Raw genomic sequence first — 21,977 nt, forward strand, 5'->3', positions numbered from 1 at the left:
TTCAATCAATCTCTGATGCAGCTTGAAGTAATCCCATGAAGGAGCCATTATGCCCGGACTCGAGACTCTTGAGCACCGCAGCCAAACAAAGAGCTACTAAACGAGCTCGGGCGATGGCGCCCAACATTTTGGCTAACAATACTCTAAATAGAAATTGCAAAAAGTCAACCGAATGGAGATGGGGTGGGGGATATTTGGTGGCTGCTTTTGTGCAATTGGACGAGCATCAAACGTAATTTTAATAAAGTTTGAATGCAAAAGTTTCTGATTTGAAATGCATATAAAAGTTAACTATTTCCGACGCTCGCTGCGAACGAAAACTGCAAAAGCTGAATGTGTGTAAAAAGTTTCCTATTTTTATTTTATTTTATTTTTATATTTTTTTTATTATTTTCATTTCAAGTTTCTTTCTTTCGTTCTTGTTGCATTCGTCGAGGCGATCGAGGGCCGTGTGGCGAGTGGGCGACAGACGGCCACTAACATGGCTCAAACAAACAGCGGATGTGGCAGGGCACTGGTCGCGCCTCCTCCTGCTGACGCAGCGTCGCGCCAGGTCATGGTCATAAATTAAAGGCAACAAACCGACGGCGGAAGTAAGTCGCAAACGGACGAACGGCGAATGCAAAGACAGCGCTGCTGCTGCTGCTGCTGCTGCTGCTATGGTGCGGTGCAGTGTGCAGTGGCGGCGTGGTTGGAGCGCCGACAAGTGGATTTGTGGCCATTACATCTTGAACCACACAACCGACTGTCCGGCTCGGACGGGCAGCTGAAGCTGTGCGGAAGCGCAAGCTGTGCTGTTAAGTAGCCTCGAGTCAGCCACTGCCTCAGCTTCAGCTCCAACTTCAGCGTCAGCGTCGTCGTCGTCGTTGTCGTTGTCCTGGCTAACGATCAACTCGTAACAACTAGCCCCAGGCCGGACTTCGAAGTTTTTTTTTCGTGGAGCAACTGACGCTAGATGTGGATGCAACGGATGGAAGTCTTTCATTCCACCAGCGGCAATTGACTTCCCTCTCTAACTATCTCTCGCTCCCTCTTACTCCTACTCCTGCTCTGTCGCCTTCGCTCTATCTATCTCTGTCCTTTACTGTGTCTCTTCTCCATTTCTCCTTTTGAATTTGCAAGGACTTTTCGTTTAGCGATTGCTAGATATGTTACCTTGGCATCTGACTAGAATATACATCTAAGAGTGAGCTCAAGTGCTTTAATAGAGTATACGCGGCTAGCTAATACCCTTTACTTGTTTCATTATCATTATATAATTGTTTGTATATCATTGCCCAAGCAGAAATTCTCTTACTAAATTATGATATTTTTTAATTATCATTATGAATTTTGAATTATCGCCTGATGGATTATACCCTGTAATGTTTTATTCACATATAAATTCAATAATTGCCATTTACACCTGCAACGGGCACTTGTACATGGTGTTGAGGCGCAGTATATCGGCATTGCTCAGCCCAAGTCTTTGGCCCATTTGCAGTTGACCCTCGGGCTGCAGGGCGACAATTGTGGCCTCGCCATTCTTTGAGAAGGCCTTGCTGTTGTAGTGCAGAACACTGCCGTAGTCATACTTTACGTCGAAGCTCTCCACTCGGTCCGCTTCGTACTTCTTGAAGTTGCCCTCCTTGCCCTCGGTTATGTTTTCCTCCAAAATTTTCACGTACTCATCCCGATCCTCGCTGCATTGCTGATGATGGAAGCCGAGAGTGTGGAGCAGCTCGTGCTCTATGGTGCCCAGTCGAAAGCAACCGACGTCCACGGCAGCCGGCTTCAGCTTGAGAGTCTGCACGGCGCCGAGGTAGCCTACCTTGGAACTACAACCAGTCTCCGAGACAGTGATGAGCACATAGTCCAAAGTTTTCGGCGGCACGGGCACAAAACGTATGCAGGAGACAAGTTCGATGCGTCGCATTCCCAGCTTAATATGTTCCCTTTGCTCAGAGTCTATGATAATGGAAACATATTGAAACCGCAAAGGGAATATCTGAGGTGAAACACCTACTGAAAGCCTCGTCTATCTTGTAGGGGACTGTGGCATTGGCCCAACGTCGTGCCGGGGCTATTTCTCCATTTCGTTGATACTCCACATCCATGTCGCCCTGGAAGTAGCCAGCCGTGAGCTCCGGATCAGCTTCCGCCTCCTGCTCCTTGACGGGTGCCCCACAGACGCCCAAGCAGAGGCAAGCGATTAGCAGAAGAACAAAGCGCGACCGAGCGGCAAACATTTTCAACTAATCCGCTGAGCAGCTCCAAATTGGCTAATTGGCACTCAAATAACATTTTTGCTTGCAAATTATAAAAAAATATCTCAGGCTTGATAAAGGTAATCAGTTTTCAATTCGCTACTTCTTATACCCTATAGCTGCGGTGCTGGCAGAATAGGGTATATTGATTTTATGTAAACATAGAACAATTTTAAGCCCTTCCTATTCTTATTATTTCTTGATGAGATATCTGTAGATGGAATTTATTTCTCGCAACTTCTTCAAGTCATCAATAAAACTGTTTCGAATTGCAAACAATTTCACTTATTATCTCACTTATGTACATCAAATTCCTAATGGGCACATTACTCTACAACTATTTAAATTCCACTATGATTATATTACGTGATAAGCTAATCAGCAATAATTGCTGCTGTAGCTTTTCTTTTTTTACGGCTCTTGCATATATTTCCGCCAGATATATTACTAGTGAATATAAGCTATTTAATCTAATCTACTTTAATTTAATCGACCCATTTATGCAAATTATTATTTATATATATTTTATCTTATTTGTTTACAACTCGTAAAAATCAATGCGCCTATATGCTCTTCTCCATTTGGAATATATTTTAATACTTTTAATGTTTTTAAAATATACGACTCTACTTAAGGTGTGCAATATACTTTTTTGACATTTTTACTATTTATTTATTTTTTCTTCTTTTATTTATTTATTATTTTTTTACCACTTTGCTTACAGTCATATGATTGATTAGGAAAACCCAGGAACAATTTCTAATTGGTAAGAAGTGAGACATTGTTTATTTTAGAATTCTGTTTAGTTGTTTTTAGGTCAAAAGCATTTTTGTTCATCGTATGCTATTTAAGGCAACTTTTTTATCTGTATCATTGAGTCTTAGGAACATAAATACATATGAATATGATTGTATATTCAACAACCTTGCATTGATTATAAATCCATCAACTTGACAAGTGCCTCAATGATGACAAGATAATCAAAGGCAGAAATATGTAACATTTGCTATCTAGGTTAATTTGACTGTTTAGCTTATAATATAACAATCAAACAATTACAACAAAGTATATTAAAGCCCTTAGAAATTCAATTAATTAATATTATATTCTAGATACAATATACATGTATGTATATAAATGTAATATGAATTAACTTCTGCATTTCATACGACCAAAGAAGAAATATTCATATAATATATAAAACAATATTTTATATGTATAATCAATATAAGAAGAGATCATATTGATACTAAATTCGGATATATATATATCGTATATGTCACGCATTCATTATTATCGCATAAGTAATATAAAATATAACAGTCCATAATCATCGTATATCACCAATCTGATGTGGGCATATGTATTGCAAAAACTATCGTCTAATCAGTCACAGTGTCATCTCTATCAAATCACATCTATGCATCAGCGATGCCTTTACAACTGGGCCTTCCAGTCGCTCACCTGCGTACAAACTTCAACAGCTAGTCCAAAATTTTATGGCAAACAAAGCAGCCCGCGGCAGCTGTTGTAAAGCACTTGCTTGCATTTGGCCCAGCTGTATCGATAAGCACCGATTCGCTTATCTTATCGCGCTGGAAGGCCGGGCGCTACTCTCCGCAGAGCAAGGTATATTTGTCAGGCGGTGCAAGTTCGTTAATTAACAGGTGTGATGAACGCATGAGCTCAGCCCACTGGAAGCAGCGCCGCACTTAGTCATGACTCGAGGAGTGTGGAGCAAGTTCTTCATTCAGCTATTGTTGCTCGGCAAACGTGAGGTGTTTTCGAAATAAAGCATACCATAGATAATAGATATACCGCAAAGAAACGAAAAAAGAAAGGAAAATACAAATAAAACGGGGGCATTGCAAAATGTCCAGCAATTGAATCGAACTCGAGCGATTCGATGGCCCTGCAATGCGTGATCAAGCCAAAAATGTGGCTGGGCCTTAAGCAAATACTACTCTACGTGGGTCTGCTGCTCTGCGTGGTGCTCCAGGTGTGTCGCAGCAAGACCCAACTGCAGCTCAACTGCCCCACCGTCTGCCAATGCGATCTCTATGCACAGCGCAATCGAGCGATCTGCAGGTGTGTGAATTAAATACTACTGTGATTAATATATTACTTATCTGGTATATATTGAATACATGCATATATCTAGAGCCAAGCGCCTGATAAGCGCCAGCATTGACATGCCCAAGTCTGTGGAGCTGCTAGACCTAAGCTATAATGATATCACCAACATTGACGCCGATTGCTTCGAGGTAAATTACTCAGCTAATGTCTGACTAATTGAGAATATATATATATATACATATATATATAATATATATTTATTTACATGTCCCTTTCATGCCGACAGAGCTCTGTGCATCTGATCAATCTGACGCTGGCTCACAACGCCATCCAGACGCTGCATGTGAATGCCTTTGGTGAGCTGCGTCGCCTGCGCTCGCTGGATCTCTCCTACAATCGCTTGGAGCAGCTGGATGAGCATCTGCTGGAGGCCAATTCGCATCTGTTGCACGTCAACCTGGAGGGCAATAAGCTGGCCAGCCTGGGGCCCGGGCCGCTGTTGCGCAGCAGCTCGCTGCGTTCGCTCAACTTGCGCAACGCCCAGATCAGTCAGCTGGGCGTGGAGCTGTTGAGCGCGCTGCCCCAGCTGCGGCAGCTGGATCTGGCACAGAATATGCTGATTACAGTGCACATCCACGTGTTCCATGCGCCGCGCTACCTGGCCTCGCTCAACCTGGACGAGAACCCGCTCAACTGCGACCGGGCGCTGATTAAGGTCGCGACCTGGCTGAGCTTGCGTGGCGTCGCTGTCAGCATGAGCGAGTGCCTGGAGGAGCGGCTGCCAACCCATCCGCTGGACGTGCAGGTGCAGGGCGATGTGGAGGAAAGCGCAAACGCCTCACTTGCCGAAACACTGCAAATGGAGCGCATGGAGCATTTGGACGGCGACAGCATCACGGATGAGCCCAAGTCGGTGGCCGAAGTGTGGCGCGAGCTGCCCGATGACTCCGATTCGGATGAGCAGCAGCAGTCGGAGCAGTCGGAGCAGCCGGAGCAGCAGCCCGTGGAGCAGCTATCAACGCTCATCGATGTGTGCGAGGGAAATCGCGAACAGCTCTGCCTGCGCTATCGCAACTGCCTGGAACGCGTCAGCCACGAGCTGCTGGCGGGCAGCGCCGGGCAGCCGCCCGACCTGGTGCAGAGCCCCCACACCTTCGACGAGGACGATGTGAAGCTGGCCTTCGCAGTGGGCGGCGCCACCGGCATCTGCATGGTCATTTTCATAATCAGCTTTGCCCTGTGCATTAAAAGCGGCTGCGAGCTGCGAAAGAAGCGACGCCAGCCCCCAGCCAACGGAGAACCATGTGAGTTGAGTCGAGCATAATATAGCCAAAGCTCTGGCATTAGATTAGAGCGATGTCAAAGCGAGACGAGCGGCATAATTAGTTAAGTAGCTGTCAGTTAGCAGAGCTACGAGCTTAGGGCTTGAAATAATACATCAACTATCTGCTTTTATTGGTTAGAGTTGGAGCATGAAGACAACAAACTCCAAATTATAAGATGGCGTTGCAATCATAGCTGTATCAAAAGTTAGTCAACATTATTTATATATTTTTATAGATTAGAATTAGAATTAGAACTACTCGTAACTTGAAAATCAGGCAGAGGCAACTTCAGATCAGGCAACATTGAAAGCTCAGTTAATCTAAGCAACGCTCTCCGCAGACTCGCTCTGCATTACCCAGCTCAGTTCTGAGCTCTCGCTATCACGCAGCAGTTAATAATTACGCTCAGAGCTTAAAGCTTTTCTCTCTTCAGTTTGCCTTCTCTTTCTACATATGTGTTGCCCTTACTCACTACAAGTTCACTCAAGCTCAAGAGCAAGCTTAGCACACATACACACACACTCACATATACATAAGCAAATATTCGGCTGCGCTGCTCACTTGTAATTGCTTTTCTTTGATTTCGTTTTTACTTTACTCACAATTTGTCTTCAAGCAAGCAAAAGCTGCATTTGTATGTTTGTATGTATATATGTACATATGCTTTTACGTAATTGATCTCGCAATCGACGTGCTCAAAATCTTAGCCGATTGCCATCAAAATCTCTTCAGCACCGTTAACATAAAACAATTTTTAAATCATTAATCAATTCAAATAGAGATATCATTCCCAATACAGAGTATTATATAGTTTGCATGGATTGCTTTAAATACTTTAAACCACTTTGCGCTTGCAGTGCTTCTCATTTGACTTCACTCGACTCCATTTAATACCTCTTGATACCTCAACAAATCCTGTATATTTTATGCATATTTTTTTGCTTCTGCATTTACCCGCTTTATCAATCCTGCCTAAGCCCTGCAACAGCTCGGCAACTCTTCACTGGAAACAGCTCAGTGTTAACTCTGCTCTTGGTCTCTTGCAGCCACAGTGGAATCGTTGCCGCCACAGCAGCTGCCCACGATTCATACCTGGACGCCGCCCACGGTGCCCACGCGTAATCCGCGTCGCTCCAATCCGCAGCGCGCACGGAATGCGCCGTCGCGGGCTCTGGTCCGCCAGCCCTATGGACCCGATGACAACTTTGTGTCGCGTCTGTTTGGGCGTCCGGCCAGGCATCAGTACTATCGCGCCATTAACCAGAACACGGCGACACTAATCAGACGTCTGAGTCGCAGTAATCTATTTAGCACTCGGGATCGGGATCAGCCAAGCAGTCCAGAGACGCCGCCAGCGGCCACAGCGAGATTCTACACAGATGTTGTGGAAACTGGCGCCGCGCGGCCGGAGACTCCACCACCCAACTATGGCGATGTGGTGGTCATTGAGAATTGTGATAGGAAATAGAATAAATCGAGCTCCCAACGAGCTCCCTTTAAGCGCACACACACACACACACACACACACACACACACACACACACACACACACACAAGCAGTAGGCATTATCAAATAAATCTTTAAGCACGACTTAAGGCAACGTCTTTATAGTTTACGACAGCCTGCCTCTTCTTCTTCTTCTTTTTCTACGTCTCTTCTTTTTGCTTCATACCAAAATATCAATTGGGGATTCCTTCGGACTTTTCTTTTGTTGGTAGCATTACTTTTACACGACTGCAACAAATCGCAATAAAAACTTTTGACAAAACTATCAAAGTTGGCATACAACGGGAACAGGAAGAGACTGCGAAATTGCCACAGCCAAATCTGCAGCATGCCCCCACCCATCCCATCACCCCCCCTCTCAAAAAAAAAATGGTTCAAGTAGGAAAACTTTACACACTCAAATAAATGCAAGCGTGAAGCGTGTGCAATAGAGGACAGGAAATGAAGCGGGTGCCGCCCAGCCAGCGGATGTGGCAAGACAAATCGAAAGCTTCACAAAAGAAAACAAAGCCCAACCAAAAATAAAAGTAACAAAAACTATAAAAAAAAAAGAAGCCCCACTGCAAACTGGGCAAAACCAAACAATTTGCACTGCAAGAGCAGCCAAAGTGTCTCAAAAGAATCAACCACTAAAACTAACCAAGCTGCCGTTAAAAAACATAAGAGCGATCTTCTCGGGCATAGCCGACTGGTAGATACTCTGCACGTTTGGAATCTATGCAGCCTTAGAGCCAGTTTTATTGCTGATTTATTCTTCTGTAACTCAACTTTGCTTATGTTAATTAATATGATATTTGAATATGACATTTTATTCTGTTAACATAGATTTTTTATACTTTAGACATTTATTTTTAAACATATATTTTTTATAATAATTAAAAGCTATAATCATGAGAAAATAAAAAAAAAAAAGCAAAAATATTTGGCTTTTATTTTTAATGACATTTTAGTGTTTTAATATATATTTTAACATACATATATTTTTGTGTCTCTTATTCTGTATATTAAATAATAATATCATTATACTTAATTACTTTATAAAGTATCATGTACATTAACTAAAAGATTATGAAATGAATATTTAATTTATTTATTTTATTAAAATTTTTATAATAATAATATATGTATGTATATGTAGATCCAGAGAGACAGCTTAAGAGAAAAATATTTTAAGTTCAATATATTTCATGTATCTCGAGGGCATACTCCAAACCAAATGTTTTTAGCTCTTAAATACTCTCTATATCCATCTTTTGTAAAACAAAACAATTAGTTAATCCCCTTTCTAAGCCCATTTTCAGCAGTCACAATAGGCAAATGTAAAGCTAGAAAAAATGCTGGCCATTTCTTGATTGAAAAAATAACAAACAAATATTTCAAATGAAACATTTCCTTCAAAACATAAATGGAGAGTTTTTAAGAAAATAGCACATTTTAATGGATGCCTGATAATTTAAGTAGAAATCTATAGAGCAAAAAATTGCACTTCAATTAAATTAAATGTAATTAAATCAAATCCAAAATTTCTATAAGCAAATTTAAATTGTACACAGCCCATTTAAAAAAAAAAATCCCATTGGAATATAAAGCTGATGTATCAAATATTCATCATTTTTAGACTACATCTAGATCGATTCTTAATTTTAATAAAAATTCCCATCCTGTTGCTCCGCTCAAAAAGTTTTTGTTGCCAAATTCGCGGCAACTCTGGCTGTTCATGTGGCTGTGGCTGTGGCTGTGGCTCTGGTAATGTTGTTGCTGTTGAATGTTTGTCTGACTGTCGCTGTTTGTTGTTTGTGGCAGCTTTCATTGTACTGCGCTGCACGGCACTGCACTGCACAAAAGTTAACGTATCCTGGGACCCAAAGTTGCGTTGTCAACAAGCGAACGCAAAAAGCGAAGCCAACCGGGCATAAAAACGTCCACCAGCGGGAAGAGCAAATATTCCAGAGCGTGAAAAAAAAACGAATATATATATATATATATATATATCTAAATCCAACATTAATGAAAAACTTTTTGCATAATCCAAGAGGAGCGGATGCCGCTGCTGCTGGTGTCGCTGGGGCTTAGAGCTCAGTTTTTGGCCAGACAGACAAACCGAACAAAATATCTAGAAAATCCAGCCAATGCCATCGGCTGCAGACACTCGCCGAACACCCAGCCGAACTAAAATACTTTACGCTAAAGAGCCAAAAAAAAGAAAATAAGAAAACATAAAAAGAATGAGGAAAATACAGCAAAGGTGATTCAAATTCAATGGCTAAGCTATTCAGGAGCAAAGAGAGTTGGTTATGCGGTTGTCAGCTTTGTCGACTGAAGGCCAAGCGGCTTAAGAGACTGCGAAGGTTAAGCCAAAGAGAAAGGAGCGGGTGAGGAGCAGCTCCTCAAACTGATACTGATTATCAAATATGCCAAGGGTTAGGTTTAGGCCAGCTGCTTCAAGTGTCAAGGTAGAGCAAGCTGAGCTCTACTTAAAGATATTTAAGAAAAGAGTTGAAACTTGAGAAAACACTTTAGACTCTCTCATCGCATGAAAAGAGGGAAAATGTAATTGAATTATGTAGTGAAATTTCTTATGTCGAGTTTGTCATGCTTGAACGATACGCGGAGCTATTTTGTATAATACAAATGCAGAGCCAATGCTAAGGAGATATATTTTTTATTTTTGTGGCTTGCTTTTTAAATTGGATCTGCATTTAAATTTATTTAATGTATGTAAAACTATTTATTTATTTTAGCTTGTGTTTTATTTTAATTTTTTTTTAATGAATTGCGTTGCATAAAAATATCCCCCTATTAAAGAAGCTCATTTGCTTTAGCTTTTATAATTTGAGAATATTCTTGTACCGGAAACCATCAATACAAAAGTAAAATAAATAAAGAAATTATTATATAAAGTAAATATAAAATAAATAATTATCAAAATGAGAGCAAAGAAAATAGATACATATATGTATTTTTGTAATAAATTATTTATGAAATACAATTTTACAGTATTAATCTCTTTCTATATGAGCGTATTAAAAAGATATTCATAAAGTGCAATACATTAGTTTACTCTGCTTTCAACGAATCATTAGACCTCTATATAAAACGGTGACTTCAATGCTGTGTTAGGTTAATTCAATTAACTAAACGCTCAGATAGACTTTTAGCAAATGAAAGAATTTTTAAAGCTACTGGATACAACAAATATATTAAGCTCACCCGCTAGCTACTATTTAGAGGTGCTATAATTGATGGTAAATAATAATAATAAAAAAAATAAAAATAAACAAAAAAAAAATTAAATTCACTTAAATTAATCACCTACACTAAACCCACTAAGCGTCCGTTTTATATGTTTTACTCTCAATTAACATTTTTTGATGCGTCTCTAAGACTTGCCAAAACATTTTATAGGACATATTAAAGTCAGAAGAAGAATTCACGCTTTCTCCTTTTGCTTCATCTATTTCGCATTGTAGCTCAAATGTCAATAGATTAGAATGGAGTACATATTTAAATACAAACCAAAAATTAATGTTCACCTGGGACACGCCTGAGCTACACCTGCATGCCGTTCTATAGCTTAGGTTAACTGGCATTCGTTTGCCACTCATATATTCACTGGTTGGTCTGGCGAATCGGGAAATAAACTTCAAAGCATTTAACAGTTGTTCACTGGCCACTACACCTACACCCATGTACTCGCGCCACGCCCACCGGCCAGCCATTTTACGATGTAATCTGCACAATGCCAGAGCACAGTTTTAATTGCTGTGACACTGCAGATACGGCTGACTGAAGCTGGAAATTGGTCAGACTACAGAGAGGGCAGCGCAGGGGGAGGAGGCGAGCTCCACTTGCTGCTCCCAGTGCTCCGGCTACGCTGTTGCTGCTGTTGCTGTTGTCGTTTTCTAATTTGATAAAGATAAAAATCATTTTATAAAAGCCGACGACGTTGCCATCAAGTGTATGCCCCTGACAGGCGAGTCCAGGGCTTAGATATATATATACACATATATATGTGCAGCTTGGCTCTTAATTGAATGCTCATTTCAAAGAGAGCGATGCTGGCAGCGTTGCCAACGTCGTCGTCGCAGTCGACTTTAATTGCATTTTTATTTCATTTCCCAGCAATTATCGCTGGTTCGTGTTCAAATTTATAAGCTCCAGCTACTCGCTCGACTTGCACCTGTCGCCGCAGTCGCACCTGTAGCCACCTGCTAAGCTCCAAAGGTCAATCGTTGGTCAACTTTACCAGATGTATACATACATATACATGTGTGTGTGTGTGTGCAACTAGTTGAGCATTGCGGTGTCCTGTTGTCGTAATTAAAGGTTGCCGTGGGCCAGTCCGGAACAGGGGCTCGTGCTTCCACTGCAGCTGGTTGTTGTCGTTGTTGTTGCTGTCGTTGCTGTTGCCACATTTTAGCAATATTTATAGTTGTTGCAACGCTTTGGCTTTGGTCTTAGTGGAAGCCCAAGTTGTCGTTGCCAGTTGTTAGCAAAGCAATTAGCATGAGTTTGTTATTGCAACACGGCAGCAGCGCCAACGGCCAACTGCCAACTGTCCAAGTCGGCAACAGTTGGAAGGCATGCTGAAAGTTTTCGGTTGCCGCCCCTCTGAAGACCTCAATCCGAAAGTAAAAATTAAATTTATTTACTTTGCTGCATGGGCCAAAGTGTTGCCCATGTGGCATTTAACTCTTAACAACAAATCAAATGTAAGCGAGACTGCGCAACAAAAGGGCTCACAGGCGTTGGTCATGCAACCGACGGAATGGGGAAAAGCAGTTCAGGTGCTTAGCTCCAATTTCCCACCAAGCATACAATTAGAGTTTAACTAACGAAACTCACTTTCCATATAGCCCAATTAGACTCGAGCTTTGCTTTCAATTAGATTATCTGCTTGGTAATTTGTGATAATCAAATACACCCAGTTGCACTCTTACTCTTGAGACTCTTGATTTAAGGTGGCTGCTCAATCACTATCGCCGTAATTGCTCTTTAATAACTTTAGCTTCAATTTCTCTCCAAGCTTGTAATTGAAGTTTAACAAGCAAAGTATTCATTAAGTATAGTCTAATTAGACGCATGCTTTGCGAGCAAATAGATTTTCGTTTATGAAGAGGGGCTCCACTTGATAATTTATGAGAATAGAATACATATTTTAGTTTTTATTATAAGAAATATCAACTGAAAGCAGCTCTACAACTGAAAATTCAATTGTAAAGCCCAAGAGTTTAGCTCCGCAAATCTACCGAAATATTTCGGCCGTAATGTAGCTGGTTTAATTTGATGTAGTGAAGCTAATTGCCTGTTGCTCAGCTCCGATATGTCCCTGGTGACAATTAATTTTTAATTTAATGCACATAAACTGGGCAGCCTCATTCAGTCAGACGCTTTGCAGCGACGGCCACTCTTAATGGCATTTTGGGTCCATTTCAATTTACATGCGAACACAAAAGGACATACGTTAACACACACACACACACGCACACACAGACAGAGGGGTGATTGGGGTAGAGAGTGGAGCAGAGAGGTCACACTGCCGCTGGCTGCATTTTACACGTGGTTCCTGCCAGGTGCCAGCAAAGCTTTAAAGATGGGCGCACGGACACGCCTGCTGCTCCTCATGCTCAGCCAGCCAAAAGCGCCCCAGGGATGCGTTTGCTCTGCTCTTCTCTTTTCTTCTTCTACTTCTCCTTTTTTTTTGAGTGTGCTTGCCCGAAACATTTGCCTTCAATTTTACTGTCAGTTTTTTACACTCTTACGCTTCCCCTTGCTCTTGGCCTCCTCTCAGCCAACCGGTTTGGCAGTTTTGTTGTTTCACTTTATCGGCCAAGCTGCGTACTCCAGCTTCCATCCACTTCAGTCGAGTTTTTTTTAATGGCTCATTTTGTTGCTGTAGCTGTCGAGTGATTGACTGGGCTGTTGGCCACGTGATGGCCTGTGCGTTGGCTAACATGTTGATTTGCGTGTGCCGGCCAAACTTCTAATTAACACATCTAACAACTTAACTTGCCAAGGTTTTCTGCTCTCCCCCTCCCTTCCCCGCTACTCTAGGCTACTCTGCTCGAGTGTGGCAGCGGCTCATTAGCCGCTATTTGAATTTCCATTTCGTTTGCTCAATTTCATAAGCAATTGTGTGTGCATTTGCCTGCGCCTAAATGTATTCACCGCAAGCCATGCTAATATATGCTACATACACACACACACACACTCGCACGCCCACTCACACATTTATGAATTTCAAATGGGCGCAAACGAAGTTCCAGCTGCAGCGCACAAAAGTATGCAACACAAAAGCAAGCAAAGTTGGCTGCTTTTTCTACTTCGCCTTCGCCTTTGCCTCTGCCTCTGCCTCTGCCTCTGCCTTCTCCTGCTCCTTCTCTTCTTCCTGCTTTTCCTTTGCTCAGCTTGCGCTCGATTTGCGCAACGTTTGTGCAAAACTTTATGCAACCACAACGGAACAGTTTTTCCTTCTTTTTTTATTGCTTGGGCAAGCTGAAGCTAAACCCTTTTTGCCACAGCGAAATGCGTAAGCCCCTTTTGCAGATGATGCGGATTAATTTTTAGTTGTTCTTCTTTCCCTTCTGTTGCTCCATTAAATAAAATCAGACAAAAAACACCGTTTTTAAGCTAACAAAATTGCAAGCAACTAACAAATTCTAAAGGCGTATAATAATTTTAAAGGTGTTAAGATATATAGTCAGCTTTAAGGATTAATAATAATTATTAACGACGATTGATAGATTTATAAGGCACTTAGCTAAATAAATAAGCAAATAAATATCTAAGTATATATATGTAAATATACATTCTATATAACACAAAAAATCAATAATAAACACGACTAAGTGAACTGAAATCGAATACGAATTCCAGAAGAATATTTTATTATTATTTTTATTTTATTTTCTTTATTTATTTATTTTTTTTTTTTTTCTTAAATTCTTTGCGATATTCAACACCGATTTGTCTGCATTCTTTTTACAATTTACATCAGAAATTCTTATTTAAAAATACTTTGAATGGTATCTCTCACCCTCAGCATAGTTCGAGTGCCCACAATGCCACGCAGAGTATGTGGCATAAAAATTGAATCAGTGTTAGGTTTGCAGCAGAATTTGCCTGATTTTCAATTAGGGCCACATTCTGCAGATTGCTGTGAGGCGAGAAGCGAAGCGAGAAGTTTCAAGTATGCCCAGCATGTGGCGTTGGTGGTGATTGCATCATAAATCCATTTGCCAGCGGGCGGACTCACTCGCCAGCCGAACGGCCGCTCGACGGCGATGCGGTGAGACTCAATGGTCAATTGGCTGATTAGTGTTTAATTGACGACCTTTTGTTAATTTAGACCGGCGACATTTCGATCCCCAGCTTGAGAGCCCGAATGCGCACAAATTTGTGTCCGGCAACGAAAGTAATTACACGGCTTGCTTGCAGGGCACTGGCCCTGCTCGAGTGTCCATTCGATTTGTGGGGGCCCAACATCTTTGGGGAGTGGGCGCTGACGATTTCTGCTAATTTCCGGTGCTCATATTTGGCAGACGGTCACGCCCATTTGCAAACAGCAGCAATAGCAACAACAACAGCTGCAACGGCAATCCGAAGAGGCAAGGAGACGAAGAGGCGGCTGCATGAGCAACAAACAGTTGAAATTGCACCACATCCTGTCTGGGAGTGAACGCAATTCAATTCAGCAATTGCATTCTTGACGGACCCAGCAACAGCAACAACAATTACAGCGTGAAGTGAAGTCGAATAAAGAGCTACCCTGTACGAAGATCTGAGGTGAGGATATGCACCTTATCCTTCTGCTGTTTTGGCTAAGGAATATGGTGAAAGGTATTAAAAAGGATTATGATTAATATAGTATAAAACAGGATATCAAGATATACACGATTTTATATGTGTAATGTATGATAAAGCCATGGGTAGATCTACTAAACAGTACTTCTTAACCACATGTCACAGGATATACAGAGAAGAGCAACGACTGTGATATGACCAATGCTATGAAATCGCATCTAAAATCAGAAGCTGCCACAGACTTGTAAACACACTAAATCTATTACTCTGTCGAATTGACAAAACTCGATTCTTTATTTGCTCCACTCACATTCTCATGTGACATCCATTAGGGGTGCTCACTTTGTTAATATATAAGCTTTTCGTGGACTTTATATGAATTCTATTTAGCCTTCAATGAAGTCAAGTTTTATGTTTGAAATATAATTTATATACAAATTTTATTATTTTTTAATAAAATTGGCAAGATAAATATTTTTTTAAATTTAATTTTTATTTATTTATTTTATTTTATTAAAATCACCAAGATGTTTAATGGAATTTTCATAAAAAATTCGAACCTTATTTTTATATAATTATATTTGTTCTTTGATTTTTGTTTCAATATTAATTTTTGGTTTTTTTGTTTTTTTTTATATATATATATTTTTTTTTACTTCTAAATTTTTGTCTACTTCTAAATTAAAAGAGATATATAACATTAATTTTTATTAAAATAAAAAAAAACTTTTATAATCATTTATATCTGATATAATAAATTATTTAGTTAAGAATCATGAATTGTTTAGCTCAAAGAGTCCCTAACATCTGCTTGTTGATACAGATAAGCAAAGCTCAAATATTTATCCAATTGACTATTGATAATATTTTACACTCTCATCCACTACTTAAGTCAATCCATAGTAAATTTAGACTCTAATCCACAAATTGTTGTATTTTTATTGAATAAATGCCAAGTATACTCTATAGAAATCGCGCTGTCTCACTCTCCCCCCTCTCTCTCTCTCTCTCTCTCTCTCTTTATTCTCATAAGTTTGCAATTCGTGAATGTCCCTAATGGCTGCAACGCGACCAGCCATAACGCATTGAGTTGCCATGTCCACTGCATGCAGCTGCCCACCCACACAGCGGTAAGTGCTTGCAGCAATCAGTTATGGCCCGGCAACAGCAACAGCAACAACAACAACAAGGACAGCAACAAAGTCAGTGCAACAAGGTTTCCCCTTTTGGCCATTGAGTTCCTGTAGCGATTGTCAACAGCGCTGTTTTTACGCTCTCTCTCTCTCTCTCACACACACACACTCTCTGTCTCTCGCTCGCTGTGTGTTGCGGGCAGACGGCTCGCTGCACTGGCTCTATAAATCTGCACAAATTGGCAACACTCTGTGGGCTGCATTAAAAAATATTTTACAAAAGAGCAAAAGTAAATAAATATACAACGAGCAACGCAGCACAGCATATGTTGCCAGTCAGCCACACACACACACACACACACACACACACACACACACACACAGCATGCCCGCTATGGCTCTCTGCGCCTCTCTATATCTCTCTTCTTTTTTTCTGAATTTTTCAACAGCTGCTTGTTTATTTATGCTTGTAACGTTTATAAATCGCTTGGCCAAAACTACAACAACAAAAAAAAGAAGTGAAGAGAAGTGAGCAAACGAACGCAGCGAAAAGGCAAGCGCAAAAGAAGCGAATAAAGAGCACAAAGACTGACCCAAAGGTGGTCACAACGTGGCGTATGCTTGTTGTCCTCAATTGAGTTATCAAGACTACATCTCTCTGTCTTCCTCTCTCTCTCTCTCTCTCTCTCGCTCTGTCCCTTTCCCTGTCCCTGTTACACACGCACAACTTCATAAATCAGCCAACTAACCGCATCGAGTGCCACCCGCTGCCTGTTGATGACCTTATTACGGTTAACTTGTCGCTCCCCCCCCCCCCCTCTCCTCTGCTCATCTCTCCTCTTCTCATGGTGTCTGTGGCTTTTAATATTTAAACAGCGACCAGCTGCAACTTCAAGTTGTTATGGATTTGGCCACTGATTTGCCTGAATGGTGGCCAACGAGCAAGTCCAGAGCCACGCCCACGCCAAAAGCCCTCACCCACGCTCTCCACCCAGGCCAATGCTGAGCAAATATTTGTGTTGCCGCTCGGCGATATTTCATTTGGCTCGCATAAACTCATAAATCTCCTTGCCCGGCCAGACGAAAGTTATTTGGCATCGACTCTACCTGGACTGGATGAGCGACCGCAGTAAGAAATCGTTAGACTGACAAACAGACATCAACATCAGCCAGCCAGCAGTGGCAGCAGCCGCAGCAGCCGCAGCAGGAGTCCAGCCAACTCCGCCAACTCGTGCCAAAATCAATATTTTCATCTGAATGAAAAATGACCTGCAGCGTGTCGAAGTAGTTGTCCAAAATGGACAGCTACAAAACCAATATGGATTGCCGTAAGCCGGTCGAATGAAGTGAGTGACTTTCGTTTGGGATGGATCGATGGCAGCTTTAGTGATTAGCGTAAATAACTTACCATCTACTTACAGACTGAATTTGCAAGCGTTGCATAATTGATTAAACATTCAAATCGAATGCCACGTGGCGTATACGCAATGCGAACACACAGACACACAGTGGCAACTGCTACACAGATGAACTAGATGATGATGATGATGATGATGAGGCTGACGATGACGATGGTGATGAAGACATTGACGATGATAATAAACAACAGCAACAACAACAATAACAACAACGGCAAATAAAGCTGCAAGAAAAACAAAGACACCAATCAGCAGCAGAAATAACACTGCTAAAAAACAACCAAAGGGAAGTGGCACAACCAAGAAGTAGCAGAAAAAACAGTAGAATCTTTATAGATACAGCAGATAGTATGCCTGCCGTGTCTTATTCGATAGAAATTCAATGAGTCCATGCGCTATATGAAACTGTTTGGGACGTTTGAATGTTTAGCAAATGTTTGTGTTGAATAAAAAAAATATATATTTATATGAAAATATTATAATTAATTAGTTATTTTTAGTTATATGAATTAATTTATGTTATTTAGAATATTTTAAATTTTTGGCTAATATTTTTATATTTTTCGTTTATTATTTTTATTAGTTTTAAATTATTTTAATTACTATTTAATATTTTTTTTACTGGCAATGTCTGAATTCAGCTATTGAATTATTTCTGTTAAATATTTTAAAAATTATTTATAATATATTTTAAAAATTATTTATCATAGGTTTATTCATTTCGTATAGATAAGCTTCTAGATACATATTATGTATAGAATATGCTTTAGTCATTCTAAATAATATTCATTATGAATCTTAATAATCTTATATTGAGCTGCGTGAAACTGTTATCTGTATATTCTTGAATAAAATTCAAATTTTATTTAGCGGTATTCAGCTTGACGGAATATTCTCAGAAACTTATAAAATCAGTCGAAAAAGCTGTGAAGTTGATAAATATAAATTAGGGCATATACATTAAAAAATATGACAGTTGACATAGAAAACCCCGATTTATTATTTAAGCTAATACTTCCTCAACGGTAAACCATTAAAATTAACTAACAAAACAATCTCATTCCAATTTTATGAAAAATAGTTTTCGCTGTATATAAAGTCAAGATTCCAGCATATATTATATTGTCTCATAAAACTCTTCGCTTCGCAGTGTATCCCAGCTTCGATATATTGAATGTGAGTGCTTTGCGCATTGTTGTTGTTGTTGTTGTTGCTGTTGCTGTTGCTGTTGCCTACATCTTGTTCGGTGCTGCTCTCGCATTGTTATTGTTGTAGGCACTCTGCTACGTGACACTGACATGGATTTTCAAGTTGTTTGTCGTATGTGTCATTGCCTGCGGATGTCCTCAATGTGTAGCGACAACTGCCTGGCTGCTCTTGCTCTGCTTAGGCTCATCTATAGACGCCGCCGCCATCGCCTCCGCCGTCAGCTCCTGACGGTGTCGTGCCCTAAAACCTACTTGCACTTTGTCAATTCGTAAATCTTTTTTATACGCTATTCTTTTGGGCAAGTGCTGCCATAGACATAGCCATCGCCATCGCCATCCCCTCCGACCCCTCGCCGCTGAGCCGTGCGCCATCATCAAAGGCAACAACTTTAGAAAACTAACTCGGCGAGTGTTGTGCGGCAGCAGCTGTAGGCAGTCCTCCCATCCAGCGCCCACGTCTGCCTACCCATCCAAGCATTTGACAATTGTGCGAGTTAACTTTGATGAATTCAATTATTCGAGCACGACATGTTCGCCTTCGCTATCTCGCTCGCCGCACTCTGGCGCGGGGCACGTGTTTGTCTTTGCTGCCGTTCAATGAGTTTATTGTCGTCGTGCTAAGCAGGAATTGAAATTCCCCCAAGGGCTGCCTCTGCCGTTGCCGCTGCCGCTGCCGACATCGCTGCTGCCACGCGCCCTTGTGCCTCAATCTGTAAAGTGGATTTATATTTGCCCCCCTCCATCGAAAGTTGACTTCTTCGACGTGTTTCACGCGCCCCAAACCAAAACACACTTTCTTCTATGCGTGTGTCTCTCTATCTGTGTATGTGTGTGTGTGTGTGTGTGTGGCATTAAAGGATTTGGCAATTGACGCCACGCAAGTTAGGTAGGCTTCCATTTATTTTCCTACTCACAGCAGCCATACACAACAAGTGTTTGATTAAATTGCTGTAAATTAAAATTGATATTAGCGTATATTTTTGGTATGGGATATATGTTTGCATAAGGGATCTGAGTTTACTCTAATCATATCAAAGAACATGACTTTTAGCTTAACAGATATTTAAATATTTCAATTCACATATTAAATAAATTCATAGCTGAAATCAAACCTCAGTTAAACATTTTATAAATACGAATAAAATTAGCCAAATATCTCCAATCGTTTTTGATTTATGTCAGTTGCTTTGCCTATAGCTTTTATTGGGCTACCCGGTATATACATATATATTTTCTCCCACAACAATCAATCAATCAATCAGTCATCAAAGCACAGCAAATCAATATATATGCCAAATGTAGTTGAAGAACTTGTTTTACAAACTAAATTTGACATGCATGAACCACTTTCATCATTTTTGACCAACAAAAAAATAAGAATAATAATAAAAAAATAAAAAATGCATAAACCACTTTCATCATTTTTTACCAACAAAAAAAAAGAATAATAATAAAAAAATAAAAACAAATAAACAAAAAATAAATAAATAAATTTATGTATTTTTGTTTTTACCACCTTTTTGTCATTGATATAAAGCATAAAACTAAATCAATAAAAAAGTCAGAAGTTTTATAAACATTTTTATTTATTTTTGGCAAAATATATACAAATATACATATATATAGTTATATAGTTAACTTAAAGAAAAAGCAATTTAAAAATATATATGTATACATATAGCCTAAATAAAATCAGAAAGATAAAAAATAAAATTCTTTCATTTGAGCAAAATTGTTTTATTAGATATTATTATTTAAATAAAAATGTGAACTTGGCATTTTTTTAATATAAATTGAATTTGCATTTTTCGGCTAACATATTTTTATTGATATAAAAATTTTAAAAATAAATAATACAAACTCCTTAATCATATACATTTTTTGCATTTTGTGGCAACATTTTATTATTCGAAATAATTTTTAAAATTGTTGTTGCTTGAATTTGGCACCTCAGGCGCTGTGGTCAAATCATCGCCGTCAAAAAATATAATAGCTGGATATAGGATATCAAATATAACCAGATTGATATGGTTGTTAGTTTTGGTTGTTGTTTTTTTTTTTACACTTTGCAGCGGCTGCAATTGAAATTTGTGTGATTTGATTATTTGCCTGGCAGCTCTCTGATATGTATATATGTATGTATGTGAAATAATGTGCGGGATACACACACACACACACACACACACACACACCCACATGCACATGCACATGCACTCATTTATTGTACGCTGCGTCATTTTCTACAAAATAAATTGTTTTCTGTTTTCAGCATTAATTTAATTGTTGCTCTTGTTGTTGCTGTTGCTGTTGTATCCTGAGTGAGCGATCGGCTCTGGCAGCTTTTATGATTATTACAATTGGTATTGTTGTGTTCCCCTTCCTGTTGTGTTGTTATTGTGGTTGTTGTTGTTGTTGTTGCTGCTGTTGCTGGTCACATTTGTAATTTCTCGTTGGAGGCAATATATGAAATCGTTTAATTACAATTGAAGCGGTTTATGCATTTCTGTGGTCATTTCCATCGCATTCCGATGATGATTTCAGTACCGATGTCGATGCTGCTGCTGCTCCTGCTGCTGCCTCTGAAATGCAGCTGATGTCAAGTGTTTTTTTGTTTGTTTGAAATCCAAACAGCGATTTCTTTAAAGTGTCGACCATAAAAGCGTAAACCGAACCGCAACTAAAGCCGCATAAATCAGTTGGCCATAAGCATTATTGCCGCTGTTGGCCAACTAGCCATTCCCGTTTAGCACAGTCCCGTGTTTGACTGTTCATAATAAAGCATTAAATGCACTAGAAACTCTTTGGCCAGCATTTGGCATTCGCATTGCTTTTCCGACTGCTAACGACTGTCTGTCCGTCGACTGTCGTCACTTTGCCAACTAAATCTGATTGCCGGCAACCGCAGAAAGCCATTTTATTTAATCATTTTAGCTGCATGCGGTGCATCTGAAATACATTTGAAAATAAATATATTTGCACTGAAATGGTAATAAGTAGAGGGAAAACTTGAGCATGAAATGGATTTGATTTATTTCGAAATAAAAGCAAATTGTTCGTAGCCATGGGCAATCAGGGCACAGCAAGATGAGCAGCTGTAAAAACTGAGATTAAAGATTTAGGATTTTATTATTGGATTTGAAAAGATCTTAAAGATGTAGGATAAACAGAAATCATTACTGGATTGAGGAAAGAAAGTTGAGATAAGAAAGCTCAAACAGATATAGATTTTATATAAGTAGATTTAAAATCAAGATCCGATCT

The 21,977-nt window shown here is 39.9% G+C and overlaps 2 protein-coding genes across 2 annotated transcripts; one reads left to right on the forward strand and one right to left on the reverse strand.

Annotated features, from left to right (window-relative positions):
- Positions 1-1,330: 1,330 nt before the first annotated feature.
- Positions 1,331-2,272, reverse strand: LOC115563106 (seminal metalloprotease 1). Its single transcript, XM_030385571.2, has 2 exons — positions 2,006-2,272; positions 1,331-1,947 (listed from the first exon to the last, which is right to left on the reverse strand). Exons 1-2 carry the CDS (start codon positions 2,226-2,228, stop codon positions 1,400-1,402), a joined length of 771 nt encoding a protein of 256 aa, XP_030241431.1. The 5' UTR covers positions 2,229-2,272; the 3' UTR covers positions 1,331-1,399.
- Positions 2,273-3,743: 1,471 nt separating this feature from the next.
- Positions 3,744-7,263, forward strand: LOC108658011 (uncharacterized). Its single transcript, XM_089257795.1, has 5 exons — positions 3,744-4,334; positions 4,408-4,510; positions 4,609-5,626; positions 6,694-7,141; positions 7,174-7,263. The coding sequence occupies exons 1-4, from the start codon at positions 4,153-4,155 to the stop codon at positions 7,113-7,115; spliced, it is 1,725 nt and encodes a 574-aa protein (XP_089113921.1). The 5' UTR covers positions 3,744-4,152; the 3' UTR covers positions 7,116-7,141; positions 7,174-7,263.
- The last annotated feature ends 14,714 nt before the right edge of the window (positions 7,264-21,977 follow it).

The sequence above is a fragment of the Drosophila navojoa genome, chromosome 3 (assembly GCF_054131105.1).
Source record: "Drosophila navojoa isolate 15081-1374.11 chromosome 3, UAZ_NAV_1.0, whole genome shotgun sequence".
NCBI classification, from domain to species: domain Eukaryota; kingdom Metazoa; phylum Arthropoda; class Insecta; order Diptera; family Drosophilidae; genus Drosophila; species Drosophila navojoa.